The 15,179-nt window shown below is 36.3% G+C and overlaps 2 protein-coding genes across 2 annotated transcripts; one reads left to right on the plus strand and one right to left on the minus strand.

Moving 5' to 3' along the window:
* The first annotated feature begins 989 nt into the window (after positions 1-989).
* On the plus strand, positions 990-6,413 carry LOC131022347 (26S rRNA (cytosine-C(5))-methyltransferase NOP2B-like). Its single transcript, XM_057951802.1, has 19 exons — positions 990-1,155; positions 1,640-1,902; positions 1,992-2,009; positions 2,100-2,248; positions 2,353-2,416; positions 2,497-2,630; positions 2,722-2,805; positions 2,915-2,989; positions 3,097-3,168; positions 3,241-3,314; positions 3,573-3,625; positions 3,775-3,884; positions 4,036-4,104; positions 4,189-4,263; positions 4,895-4,987; positions 5,064-5,143; positions 5,225-5,324; positions 5,580-5,875; positions 6,012-6,413. The coding sequence occupies exons 2-19, from the start codon at positions 1,644-1,646 to the stop codon at positions 6,055-6,057; spliced, it is 1,851 nt and encodes a 616-aa protein (XP_057807785.1). The 5' UTR covers positions 990-1,155; positions 1,640-1,643; the 3' UTR covers positions 6,058-6,413.
* A 93-nt stretch (positions 6,414-6,506) lies between these two features.
* Positions 6,507-13,788, minus strand: LOC131022346 (glutamine--fructose-6-phosphate aminotransferase [isomerizing] 1-like). Its single transcript, XM_057951801.1, has 11 exons — positions 13,359-13,788; positions 12,021-12,193; positions 11,363-11,471; positions 10,594-10,739; positions 9,469-9,630; positions 8,103-8,463; positions 7,772-8,022; positions 7,564-7,678; positions 7,220-7,475; positions 6,981-7,149; positions 6,507-6,901 (listed from the first exon to the last, which is right to left on the minus strand). The coding sequence occupies exons 1-11, from the start codon at positions 13,579-13,581 to the stop codon at positions 6,818-6,820; spliced, it is 2,049 nt and encodes a 682-aa protein (XP_057807784.1). The 5' UTR covers positions 13,582-13,788; the 3' UTR covers positions 6,507-6,817.
* Between the last annotated feature and the right edge of the window lie 1,391 nt (positions 13,789-15,179).

Genomic DNA, 15,179 nt, shown 5'->3' on the forward strand with positions numbered 1-15,179 from the left:
ATACTCGTACCATTCGTCTCAATTGTTAGTGCAACAGAAATTTGAAATAACACGAAATAACAGAAGTTTGAAATAATATAAATTCGAAACAATATTTTATATGTTTTCTTCATTTTACAACAAACTCAACTATAAATACAAGTACAAATATCACAAATAACATAAAATATAACAAAAAATCGCAACTGTAACTATGTGCCATAAGTAAATCCACAATGATCTAAAATGGACACTAATGGGGATCGTCGTTTAATCCATATTATGGACACGGACACCTATTATAGGTGGTGTTAATGATCACGTTGGTCTGCTAACACGACATATTTGGAGAAGAAGATGTTGATGCATGGTGGCGTACGGGCGAAATCGAAAAAAATATCATCGAATCGGCGGCGGAAAGATTAGGATTTCAACGATGGAGCAACTAGAGTTTAAACAAAGAAAAGAGAAAGCTTGTGTTTTTGTAAGAACAATAAAGAATGACGAGAATAATTACGTTCAAAACACTAAAAAATGGTTACATTTTATTGAAATAATGTTGGGTGGACAATTATTAATTTTTATTATCTTCAATAGATATTTCACAGCATTAGCATTTTTCATATTTATTCATTCTTATTTAACTAAATTATTTCATCATACATGTATTTTCTATGATATTTCATCAAATAAAGCTCTATAAAAAAGCTCTATATAATAGAATGCTCCTATTCTCCAAACCAAAAACTAATATTTTAATTGGTAAAATAGTCGAATTAATACAATTACATATTGCCAATTTAATTCGACTATACTTATTTGGCTAAATAAAAGTTTAACTAGTAACTAAGTAAATATCTTCAATTTAATTTCAACATAAAATCAAATCTTTTGTACATTAAAAAAAATAAAAAAATCTTACATTGATTTTTTTTATAATGAAAACTAAAAATAATAGGAGTCATAATAATGATGAAAAATTAAGGGGCCGCTGTCCCTTTTCCCCGCACCCGCTGTTAAACCCTTCCCCGCCCCTCCCTTATAAAGAAAAACCCCTAATTTCTCTATATTTTCCGGAAACAGCTTTCTTTCACAAATTTCTCCGCCGACCGACGCCGCCGCCGCTGCCGCTTCTGCCGGTCAAATTCATCCTCTTTCTTTCTCATCATTCGACGAGTAAGTATTGAGCTTTTTATGCTGCTAGGTTTTCTGTTCATCTGCTTTGTGAAATGAGTTGCAACTAAACTTGCGTGCACTAGTATTTTTTGTTTAATTAAGCGAGTACAGTAGACTGTGGGAGTTTTGTTAGTTTGTCATGTTCTTTAACATTCATGTTCGTGGAGCTGAGCTTCTTGCTCTTAGTTCATTGGCTTCCTTTGTGAAATTTATAGGATAGTCATGAATAGCCCTTCTTTATCAAGTGATTCTTCATGAGCCTATGTGGTGAACTTGAATTACACGTGGATAAATCTCTACTAAGTGTCGGTTTTCTCAATGAATGCTCATAGTGTATCTCTTTATACAAAAGAATCTATGGGAGGTTTTTGGGTTTCCGATATAGCTGAAACCTTAAGGTCGAAGACCTGGCTGCCAAGACATGCATTTCTATTTATTGCCTTATGTGTTGGGCGAGTAAGATTGTTTTTTTGGGCTTACGCAGTTTAATGGCTGGTGCAAAACTCAACAAGAAAAAGGGCGGTAGAGCCGCTAATCCTCCCCCGAGGAAGAAGCAAAAGGCATTACCTACTCTAGAAAATAAATCTAAGAAAGAGGAGATGATCAGTGACTCTGATGGCTCTGAAGAGCCTGAAATGCTTGAGAACTCAGATGAGGAAGTTCAGGGAATGGACTCGCACTCGGATATGTCGTCAGACGGGGATGATGTCTATGCCAATGATATCCTCCAAGGAAGCGACGATGAAGGTATTGCCTTCTTTTGTTATTGGACTTCAATCTGCTTAGTATTTGTTCTCTTAGCTTTCTCATATGGTTTCTTTCGTTTGTTTTTTCAGAGGGGAGTGATGACGAAGGTACTGTTTCCATTGGTGATTGGACGTTGATAAAGAGCAGCCTATAATCTCTTCAATGTATTATAAATTTTATTTATTTCTTTTTGGCAGAGGGGGACTCAGATTCTGATGTATCTGATTTCGAGAAGGAAGCAAGAGAAATTGATGAGGAAAAGGCGCGGGAAGAAGTAGATGCAGAAGCAGAATTAGAGCTTAACATAAAAAACGAAGCTAATGAGTTCGCTTTACCAACTGAGGAGGTTCAGCCTATGAGATACTCTTGTTTCTTTGCAAGGATTTGAATGATTGGACATAATCTCTAAAATTTACCATCTTCATTTCACTCTTTTCATAAATAACTTAGGAGCTTGAAGAAGAAGCACAGAGGCCCCCAGATCTGTCCAATCTTCTAAGAAGGATAAAAGAGAGTATGTTTGGCTTAATGTCTATATATTTTGATAGTTTAGATACTCCTATAATTTGTTGACGTTTGGAGTTACACTTTCAGTTGTACGAGTGCTTTCGAATTTTAAGTCTTTGAGGCAAGAGGGTGCTACACGCAAGGATTATGTTGATCAACTTAAAACAGATTTAATTTCTTACTATGGATACAATGATTTTTTGATTGAAGCTCTGGTTGAGGTAGTTTTCTTTTTCTGAACATGATTGCTTTTGACAATCCTTGATATCCTGATGCATTGCTTGTGAATTTGTAATTGCAATATTTATTTAGATGTTTCCGGTTGTTGAACTCATGGAACTCATTGAAGCTTTTGAGAAGCCTAGGCCTATCTGTCTTCGAACTAACACTTTAAAGGTAATTTATCATTTTGAATCCAACAATCTTTGTGTGTGTGTGTTTTTTTTTTTAATTTCCCATTGCCAAACAAGTGGCTTCTTGTTGATGCCTCTGTTTTGTATCTTAGACTCGGCGAAGGGACTTGGCGGGTGTTCTTTTGAACAGAGGAGTCAACCTCGATCCATTAAGCAAATGGTCAAAAGTAAGATTTTTACTTTTAGTATGTGAGCAGTTGGCTGAGATATGAATAGTCCTTATCCATAATATCAAACAACTAATAATGAGGTGATGATACTCGTGCTTTGTTAGGTAGGTTTGGTTGTATATGATTCACAAGTTCCAATTGGGGCCACTCCAGAATACATGGCCGGTCATTATATGGTATTCCCTGATCTCTATTATCTACTCTTAGCTTATCATATGCAATCAAGCTAATGGTTTGTTGACTTACAGCTTCAAGGTGCAAGCTCTTTTTTGCCTGTAATGGCCCTTGCTCCTCAAGAGAAAGAGAGAGTTGTTGACATGGCGTGAGTATTTTACATTCATACAACTACTATGCCATTATTCATGCACTTTTTTTTTGGTCTTTATTCTCATTTCTTCTAGTATCATTCCTGGGAAAACTTTTTCTAACCTTTTTCCTTTTATTTCATTTACCCTTTGCGCTTTCAATTTTCTAATGAACTTTCCATAAATCCAGTTTATACTACCCGAAATGTTTGTTTTGTACAAGTCTGCTGATTCTGTATGCTCTTCCCTTCCTGACTTAATTGGTGCATTTGTAGGGCCGCGCCTGGTGGTAAAACTACATACATTGCAGCTCTTATGAAAAATACTGGTGAGAAATGGATTTGACTTAATCCATATTGGTTTATATTATATCTGCTAAAAGTGTGCTGTGTTATACTTAATGACCATTATTACATGTGCCATGGTAATACATGTTGATAATACTACATGTAACTGATACAAGATCTTTCCTGAAAGGTATGATCTATGCAAATGAGATGAAGGAGTCCAGACTCAAATCTCTCACTGCAAATATACATCGGATGGGCGTAACAAACACCATAGTTTGCAACTATGATGCGAGGGAGGTGATAATCTTGCCTCACTATTCCAAATTCTCTTAGAAAGTTATTATATACATGCATTTACCTGTGTTCTTTGTTCGTCATTCATCTCTATATCGTCACTCCTTTATGTTGATGTGAAAATAATATTCTCTCTTTTCTGCATCAAATTCAGCTGCCCAAAGTCCTGGGAAGCAACTCTGTTGATAGGATTTTATTGGATGCTCCTTGCAGCGGCACTGGTGTAAGAAACCAAATTTATTTTAGAATGTGTGCAGCTTGTTTTTGGGCTCGATATGATGAAAATTAATGTGATATACACTTGCAGGTTATATCTAAGGACGAGTCTGTGAAAACTTCAAAAAGTGCTTTAGACATACAAAATTGCGCTCATCTACAAAAGGTATGCTTCCTCTGAATCTGGAGAGCTCATAATTCATCATTCTTTTAAAAATGAAATAAAAACACTATGACCTGACTGTCATTATTGCTTTATTTAATTTTATAGCGCAATAGGTTGTTGGATCTATAAGAATCTGTTCTCTTTTTATCCTGTATATAGTCTGGAATTCTGTCATTGCAGATATTCAAGTTTAATGAAATGCTCATAAAATGCTAGTTAGCAAATTCTATTTACCAGCAATGCTCTGCTAGTTGTGTTTAATGCATAATGGTGAATCAACTGATTATGAGATATCTCATTGTTTTAGCATCTTTTACTGGAAGTCTCTGTGTAAGAATCTTATGTCTTCCCGCTGCACTGGTAAAGGAATGGAATTCTATTAGATGAAAATAATGTTGGGAAAAGTTACATTTGTGTTTCTAATACATAATTGTGCATAGGTTTTGGCTTTCTCCTTTGTCCACAATGCTTGAGATTCAACTTAATTTTCTAACTGGTGTCTGTCAAGTGGCTTAGGAATGGCTGCCTTCTTTTTAAGGAAAATTTGATGTTATTATCCAGAAAGGTCATTATGTTCATATTGACAAAAAATAATTGCTCCTAAAGGTTATTATTTTCTTTTCTCTTGCAGCAATTAATACTTAATGCGATAGATCTTGTGGATGCCAACTCAAAGTCAGGAGGATACATTGTCTACTCCACATGTTCCATAATGGTTGCTGAGGTTTGTTGCTTTCAGACTTCCTATTGGATCTCCTACTGCATTCTGTTATCTTTTTCTCAACTTTTGAAGTTTTCAGAATGAAGCAGTCATTGATTATGCACTCAAGAAGAGGGATGTTAAACTCGTTCCCTGTGGCCTTGATTTTGGACGCCCTGGGTACTGCCTACAACTTATTCTTTAGAATGATCGCGATAAATGAATTTTTGTGATTCTGACAATCTTTTGTTTTGGTTCCAGATTCATTCGTTTCAGAGGGCATCGTTTTCACACTTCCTTGGACAAGACAAGGCGCTTTTATCCCCACGTCCACAATATGGATGGATTCTTTGTAGCTAAGGTATGTCTCGTTGTCCACAACTCCACATCCACCATTCTGCTTCAATTGATTGAACCCTTTTGTCTGTCTTTTGTGCTTTCTATCTGTTTGGCCGCCACACCTTATGCTTATTGTGCACTAGTATCACTGAATTGAACGAGAGCTTAATATGTCAGACTCTGTCCATATAGTCCTGGTTAATAATACTCTTTCTGTTTCTTAAAATAGATAGATGCTAACACTGATTTTTGTTGTATATCTGAATTTAATGTGCAGCTGAAGAAAATGAGTAACACGAAGCCAACAACATCTCAACAATCTGAAGCTGGAGAGGTGGAGGAGGAAGCTGAGTTGATTGAACGCAATGACCAGGAAGAGGTTGTCAATGAGAAGAAACAATTGAACGAAGGCTCTAATGAAATTGCGACAGAAAAGGTTGTCAAAGAGAAGAAACAATTGAAGAAAGGCTCTAACGGAAATGGGACGAGGAAACAACCATCTTTGAAGGAAAAGCTAAAGGAAAAGAGAAAGAAAAAGGAATGGCCTTCAAGAGAGGAAATTGCAAAAAAGAGGTATAATTCTATATAATGGATCTTCAATCTGTACTTCTAAGAGCCTGTTTTTGATATTTTCCATCCAAACATGTGTGTGACGAGGTGTAATTTTGGGTATCACACTTTTTTTCTTATTATTTTTGTTGGATTGCAGAGAAGACAAACGACAGGCTTTAAGGGAATCAAAAAGAAAAAGGTAAGGTGGAAAGCAGTTGTGGATCGACTTTACGGGCCTCGTATGCACAGTTGAAATGTTGTCATGAGTCATTGGTGCTTTCAAGCAAAAGGGCAGAAAATGCTTCAGTTTCAACATTTGGAGATTGTCGACTCCCTGTTGTGCTACTATAAAGGTTAGAACTGGGATGCTTATTGCAATTTTATAACTCGATCTTCAAGATTTTGGATCACAAATTTTGTAGCGGCTATGTTATCATATAGTGCACCGTTTGTAAAATATTAAATGCTGATTCATTGTCTGTCATTTTCTTGATTGGACATTTAGCATAATGAGGTGATTATGATTTATGAGATGATATAAACTCTATTTAATTGTTTATTTAAGATGATCAATTTAGGTCATGACGTTGTTTATGCTAAACTGTAATGATATTTTTGTCGTAATAAGTGCAATCAGACACAAGAATACACCTTTTGTTATCAAATATACATAGATAGTTTGGTTAATGCCTGAAGCCAAAGATTTTTTAAGATATTTATTTCTCCTACCAACAAAGAAAAAATTAAGCCGAGACAAAAGGTGTTGTTTTAGATAATGTTAGTAATCTGTAGAGACAGCAGCTAAAGGATGCGATTTTACAAGCGCTGTCTGTTTCCGAATACACTGGGATTTGAGATCTCAAGGTTAGATGAGGATATGAGGGAATCACCATAGCAAAACATATGCAGCACCTTGATTCCGAGTTCATTGCTTTCATTGTCAGAATTGTGTTTCATGCATCCTCATTGGGTTGTCACGCTTTTCGCAAGATTTCGTGGCTGATCTACGTTGTATCCGCGGAGAACGGTCAGATGATATGCCAAAAGCTGCAGTCACAACTACAAATGTAAAGCTTATCGCTGAGAAGAAAGCCATCAAAGAGATAGAGAAGAACGAAGACGTTACCTGTAGAGGAACTATGTTGATTACCGGCTGCAGGCAGTCCTCAACCCGAGGAACTTCAACTACACGGCAAGATCCACCAACACTCACAGATGCTGCATCACCTTTACTACACATCACTATAAGTCGACCTTTCCGAGCATGAAGTTGCTGAATAACGGATTGTTGTTTGCTGAAAATGAATAGAACTAACTTTAATAGCCTGGAATCGAGAATCACATTGTGGAAACACAAGCTCTAACCTGAAACAAGCATCGCGGGTAGCAATCACAACTATCGGAAGGGTCTCATCAACTAAAGCCAAGGGACCGTGTTTCATCTCTCCAGCAAGTATTCCTTCACTATGCATAAGTGCTACTTCTTTTACCTTCAAGGCACCTTCCAAAGCAGTTGCGTAATTGTACCCTCTCCCGAAGACAAGAAGTGACTGTTCTGCAATCAGTAACTTAGCAAGATCTTTCATCTCCTCGTCGAGTTTGAGAACCTCTTTCACCTTATCTGCATATAATTGAATCAGTCACGACACATATCTCTACAACAGTTTCAATTAATGTAACATGTGGCATCAGCAAAATATTAGACATACTTGGCAAATCAAATAGGCCATCTATTATTGCTTCCCGTCTTGCTTGACTAGAAATTGTGTCATCTCCAATTGCCAGAGCCAACATAGCCATGACAACTATTTGGCTAGTGTATGCCTGTTAGTGGAAGGACTTAATAAGATAGCACAACTGCCATATGGTGACTGTAAAGACAGGAAATGAGAAGACAAGTCTGCAGTTTTTGCTTACCTTGGTACTAGCTACCCCTATCTCACAACCAGCATTTATGTGAACTCCGCAGTGTGTATGCCTAGCAATTGCACTGCCAACAGTGTTGGTAATGCCAACGCATAACGCACCATTCTCTAATGCATATTCTAATGCCTGCAACGTATCCGCTGTTTCCCCCGATTGACTAACAAAGACAGTTGTATCTTCTCTGTATATGGGCCCCTGCCTATCCACCAAATCACTAGCAATCTCCATTGTTACAGGGATACCTGCAAGACAGAATCAATTTAGTTATGGAATCGATGAAGCCTTACAGCGAATATGTATACATGTCATGACCCAGACGGACCAGAAAGTTCTTCCAAAATTGGCCTTGCAGCTAAAGCTGCATTATAACTTGTGCCACAGCCAATGAAAACTATTCTTCGACTTCTCCTTATGGTTCTGAGGTGATCCTTTAATCCTCCTAAAAGAACACTCTTTGCTTTGCATGTTCCTCCACGTATAAGCCTCCCTCTCATTGTTGTTGTAAGAGATTCTGGTTGTTCATGAATTTCTTTCTGCATGTAGTGCTCGTATTTCCCTTTATTTATTTGCTCAACTTCCATTTCCAGAACTGAGAGTGCACGTTGGACAGAGGCCGGCCGCTTTAGTTTTTCATTACCTTTTTCTTTAGCATTCTCAAACTTGAAAATGGTTGCTCCTCCATCCTATAACCGCAGAAACCAATAACAGTGAGGCCCAAGGGGGGACTTAATATAATCCTTCCTTAAGTAAGAGGCTTAGAAGAAAGCTACATAATTCTACAACCAACATTGCATATTGCATTATTGGAAAAATGATTCTCCAGAAAGAAAACTGGAAATTGGAAGACCTTCCATTTCTTCTAGATAACTTGTAGCGATTACAAAAATGCAGCTACTTGGCTTTTTACCATAATTATTCTCTGGAATGGGTCATAGATTCTCAGACATGTCATAAATAAATCTGAAATACAGTTGTTTTCTGACAAGGAAATTAAGTTAGTGTATTTTTTGACACATGGAAGCGAACATCGTCCAAGGCTGGACCATGCATGGACAGTTCCACAAAAATGAATCTCTCAACATCCCTAAGCAATGCTAACCTAAGGTCTGACACACCCTCCCAGGCTCCCTTTTTCCTTAGGGAGCACTATCAAGATTATGGCCGTTAATATTTCACTAAATAAAGCACTAGATCATACTCCCATCGTCCCACTAGAATTGGCACTTTTGAGTTGAGCACGGAGATTAAGAATAAAGGGTTAAGAGTATAAAGTAGGTAGGGTCCACATACCATTTTAGGAAAGTGTCAATTCTAGTGGGACAAACAAAAAAGGCAAGTGTGCCAATTCTAGTGGGACGGAGGGAGTATCATTTATGTTTTGCATAAAATAATTGGAAAAGATCTAAGCCAATCAATGACCTCACAGTGTTGCGCCATCAAAGTTTTATAACTGCTTGAAGGATGTAGGAGAAATATAACACCCCCCTTTGGGTTTTGATATCATCTCAAGAGTAGTAGAAATAAAAAAATTCTCTTCATTTCTTCACTGAAATGAAATAGGAAGAAAAAGAAGAGACAAAAAGCTGAATAGAATGCGTGCTTTTAGTCCATACAATTTTTTTAGCGGTAGAGGTACCATTAAATTCAACGACAGAGGATATCATAACCCAGTAATATAGTAAATGTACCTTGATATGGACAACTTCACCATCCTCAATCACCAAAACCTTTTTTGTGTGCTCCACCAGAGCACTGGCATCACTCGACAAAAAGAGTTCTTTGGGCTGCCCATTGCTCGAAAGAAATTTCGTGTCATTAAAAGACGCTCTGCTGGACTCTTCGGTTAACTCCTGCAATAAGAGGAATGCTTTTTTTGAAAACAAGTGTATTTAAGATTACAGTTCTCAAATTTGTTTTCATGTCTTGCCTCATAACTAGCATACAGGCTTGCAGGATACAAAATTCAGAGAAACTTACGAGACCACTCAATTAATCAAATAATAGCATGGATATATGCGGAACTGAACAGTATGCTGAGGAATACCAGGTAATTCTCAACCAAGGAGTAGTATATCCTCAACTGCCACAGGATGGGTTCAGATGCAATATGCATGCGAAGGACCATTATAAGAGTGATATCTCTATGTGGAAATTTAAATTCAATGAGAGATGAGTAAGGTACAAGAAACAGACAATATCAATATTCCCTAACCACATAAACTGAAAGGAGATCCTGATCAACATAATGGAGCTTTGTTACCTGCTCTCTCAAATTACAAAAGACTACTGGACCATCTGTAAAAGGATCCAGCAGCCTTCACATATTGATATCAATGAATCAGAGAACACTAGCTCTAATTTAGTGAGATACTATGCTTCTGAATTCCAAATATAGAAGACAAGTTTGGTTGAAGCGCAGTATCCAACTAAGACATGCACCTCTCTCTCTCTCTCTCTCTCTCTCTCTCACAAGAAGACACTTTCAACTACTCTGTCGAGAAACTTCTACCCTCAACTACACAATGATATTACAAGTTCTATGTGATTCCTTTGTCATGAGGGTGAGTCCTTTGGTGAATGGGGAGGATGAGTCAGGCCAAAGAACTAATTATTCAGAATACAAATCAACATGATTTTACCAAGTTGATAAATCAGAATAATAAGCATAAACACTTTAAAGGGAAGGAGCTAAAATAGTAATCTTATAAGAAAATACTTAATTACCTAAACTAGTAATCTTATAAATACTTAATTACCTAAACTAGTAATCGTATAAGGTATCTGTTAAGAGAGAGACACACATTATGACTTACCTTTACACCAAGGAGCAATGGACTACCACGTTTGCAAGCAATCAATTCATTCGGATAATGCATGCTTTTGAATATCAGAGCATATGCTCCTTCCAGATGCCTCATAACTTCGAGCACAACTTGACTGAATGTGACACTCTTGTCACCTACACAAATGACTTGCATTAGCAAATTTTCAATCTAGTAACAGAAGATCTCCTTGTATGAAAGGATGAATTCACAGAAAGAGATGTAGTAGAAAATAAGAAATCAGTTCGAGTACAACAGAGAACCTCAGACAGTCAGACTAACTCAGAAACACATAGAAAAATGAAACAAGGGCAACATGGATGTATCTTATAATTATTCAGTATTCACCATAAAGACTATGTGGACATTGGATGCAGTTATAAGCTAAATTAAGGGTGCTTACAGTTTGAAGCTAAATTGCAATCACTAGATTAGCTTATGCATTTCTTTTACAGTAAAAAGGAAAACTTCTAGTGTGCATGTGTTGGCCTAGTGCTAGTGTGGCTAATGCCTAAGGCCAAAGATCTCAGGTTCGAGTCCACGGTCACGCAACCTTTTAAAAATATTTGTTTCTCCTACCAAAAGAAGAAAACTTCTCATTATCATAAAGAACTAAATTAAATCTAAGTATAAACTTCTGGGATAACTTATCCTTATGTGTCTGGCACCATGTTGTAAAAAGTTCAAAGATATGCAGCAAAGGGCACAGAAAAGTAGCTCATATTACACCACTAGTCCATTTACAGTTGCAAGAAGATACCTTCCTCATTTGCATTGTCAAAGACAAATTTTGCAAGCTTCGGAATGACTTCTGTATCAGTGTCAGATTCAAAGGTGAAACCATGACGCACTAGTGTCTCTTTTAACACCTAAAGAACATACAATAGTCCATCAGTAGCATAAATGAGAAAACTGACTAACTGATGAGTGCAAAGAAATTAAATCTAAGCACAGTGGAAGAAAACTCGACACATGCCTCAGACCATAAATTTCAACAATTTCATGTAGCCAATTTCTTTAACAGAAAGAAGTAAGTTAATTAGGTAGCTTTTTTAGTTATTAATTATTGTTGATGTCAGGCAAATAACGTTACCAAGTTCTTGAAAGAGAATATCATATTCAACACCTTTAAATTAGGGACAACCCCAGCTATGATAATTTATTTCTCTTTTTTCCCTTAAATAACGTAAAATATATTGCTCTCATGAAAATTGCTTCCACTAATATAAATTGGCAGTAAGAAATGTTGCTGCAATGGACTTCTTTAGAATTTGTTCAGAATGTTTCTTACTGCCAATTTATATTTCTGGAAGCAATTTTCATGCCATAAATGAATTGAAAGGACATCCAATGGCATAATGAGAACATGCCATTAATTGATGAAGAAAAATGGGAACAATTAGAAAGGGCAAATGAACCTCATAGTTCGTTATAACTCCATTGTGAACAACTAAGAACTCATTTCTTGAATCAGATGACTGAGGATGGCTATTCCTTGGAGCTGGTTCTCCATGTGTAGCCCAGCGAGTGTGTGCTATTCCAGCATGAACTGAGAATGACTCCTCCAAATTCAAATCGGTAGCAGCTACTTCTGAGAATATGAAAGAATCATCACTACCAGTACCAGCGAAGGTAAAAGGAACAGTGGATGTCAGTTAAGATAGAATAGGAAATGCAAGGACATTTAAAGGCTCTTTAAGGATAATGGTTAGTGAACTTTACAAAATGTCCTGAATGCATTCAACTATATTTTGCACTCCCTCCGTCCCATTACAAATGTCGCACTTTCCATAATGAAATGTCCCATTACAAATGTCTCATTCCTTTTTTGGCAACATATTCTCTCTCTATACCTAATATTTAAATAATTTCCACCAACCCACTTTATCTACTAATTATACATTTCTTAATCTCCGTGCCCAAAAGTGATGGGAGTAATGGGAAGGAGGGAGTACTATATTATGTCACACCATAATTCGCCACTCAACATCACCAAGACATGCCCCAGGCTGTAAGATCCAGAATTTCTTGCAGAAATGTAAGATCCAGTACTATATTAACAGCTTAAGTTGTAGACATTCTACAAGGGAGAAGTGAAATTCTTTAATACATTGATTGGCTTGGAAAAAAGAATGGATTATAAGTACATCTCTACAAATCTTATTAAGGAAAAACCTAGCCCTTATTGTCGACTCATTTGCAGAGCATATTCAGCTCAGAACCAAGTAGCTGGACCAATTCTCCATTTTACAAAGTTTTAAACAAAGGACAATTTCTGTAACATAAAAGCAGTATTACTTAAGAGGCCATTTTTCATTACAATACCAATTTCCCAAAGCTTCGACTTGATTGAAGACAGCTTCAGTAGCAGAAATTGGCTACCTTTTGCCCGACTTTCCAATTCTATATACTAAGAAAAACAGACTATTACCAGGAGCAGCTGAACTTCTACTCAACCATAAAACATGATAAGAAGATAAAGCAAAAGATTGTCAGTTACATTCGGAGCACTTCATCTTAAAACAATTCCTACTTCACTCGACAATTTTACCTTTAATCTCTACGTCCAGTCAAATACATTTCCCAGCATAATCCTCAACTTGAATCGACAATTTTACCTTTAACACTCGTATTGAACGAACTAGCTTAAACCTAGCCATCAAGGACATAGAGAAGCAGTTGAATTACCATTCCACTGAAACGGCAGTGATCCCCACCCCATCACAATACAATCCCGAGTGAGTTGAGAAATGTACCGTGGTAGACTGATTTGACGAGGGACTCAATGTTGCCTTCCTTCCGGAAGACGAGCGCCGGAGGGACGACGGCATCGGAGCAAGAGCAGCAGGAATCGATCGAAATTCCGGCGGAATCATAGCCCCTGTACTCGAGGCGGCGGAGGCCGTTGAACAAAACCTCCAAGATGTAGCGGCGCTCTCTGCTGACGTTGAAATTCAAGTAGGCGAAAATTCCGCACATGATTTGGCACGATGTTTTGCGGTTTTGGTCTGAGAAATCAATCGCGAGAGATCATTTCATTTGATTGAGGGGCAAAGACTGGAATTTCGAAATTGGGACAGGTGTTGTGCCCAATGGCCGCCTTGCATGTGTCACTTCGACTACAACTACAACAACGACTGTTTGCTTCGGATTAGATTAGATTAGATTAGGAATTTATTGTCAATTATTCCAAATTTTCCAACAACCAGGGAAAGAGAATATGTTTGTTTGATGCTCAATTTGTTAATACATCACCAATGACAATACTCCATTTGTTTGAAGTTGCTTACTTAACAATTTTATAATAGTACATTTATTTCAAAAATTATACAAAAGTGTGTTATAAATTCTTTAAATATTTGAGTACATTCTATAAATTAATGTCGTTTTACATTGCGTAATTTGAATTCTATGTGTAATTTGTATGAACTTTTATTCCAACTTATCAATATAAGAATCTCTGATACTATTCACGTGATAGTCCATCACAATTGCCCTGCTACTTTACATGCACATGTCCATCTAAATTTATTAACATGAGATTCCCTGTTGTTTCACATGCACATATTCATCCAAATTAACATGATTAGATTTCCTACTATTTGACATGCACCCGTCCATTCAAATTATTTTAAAAATTATAAAAATCCGTGACACTCTTCACATGTAACATCTAAAGAACTTTTTGTAATTACAACTGTTTTACGGTAAAATAATAGTAAGGGGTTTGGAATTTTTTTTGGGGACAATTTATTGGTGTAGGTGTATTTATTGCCAACATGTCTTAAACTCAGTTGAACATATCGCACAAGATTTTTCTAATACAATTTATCCCTCAAGGTGTAATTTGCAAAATTATTATGCATGAGCACGATTTATTCGATAGAACACATTCTCAGTAATGATTTATATCGTCTATATGATTTATAGGCTAACATACTGAAATTTACAGAATATGCTTGAATAGCCTAAATACTTGCTTCTTTTGTCGGTAAAAGAAAAAAAGGGTTAAAATAGTTTTTTTTATGACCCTAACTAACTTTCTATATTTTCTATAAAATATTTCGAATTTTCATTTTCTTCTAAAAATTTTCAGATTTTCAATATTTTTTATAAAATATTCCGTTATACAAAATTTGGTGATAAAAAGATGACTCATCTCGTCGGAGAAGTCTTGAATTATAAATATGGTGGTTTAAGATTCACAACTTTAACTACAATCAATTTGAGAAAAGTCACATTTCTGTCACTATATTTTGTATAATAAAATATTTTATAAAAATGTTAAAAGTTCAAGACATTTTATGAAAAATACTTAAAGTTTGTGACATATATACACTATTAATCCAAAGAAAAAGAACAAACTTTAGGTTCTAACAAGTGACCATACTTATGCATATGAGCAACTTTAATTAGTTTAAGGGCGTGTTTGCTTTTCACTCCTTTAAATAGAAGGATATATATAAATTTATCATTTGAAGTGGGGATTATATTTTTATATATTATTTTATTTGAATAATAATATATTTGTCCCACTTTTTTTAAGGTGATATAAAATTTTAATGCTCTTTTCTAAG

This window comes from Salvia miltiorrhiza, chromosome 4 (genome assembly GCF_028751815.1).
Source record: "Salvia miltiorrhiza cultivar Shanhuang (shh) chromosome 4, IMPLAD_Smil_shh, whole genome shotgun sequence".
NCBI lineage: Eukaryota > Viridiplantae > Streptophyta > Magnoliopsida > Lamiales > Lamiaceae > Salvia > Salvia miltiorrhiza.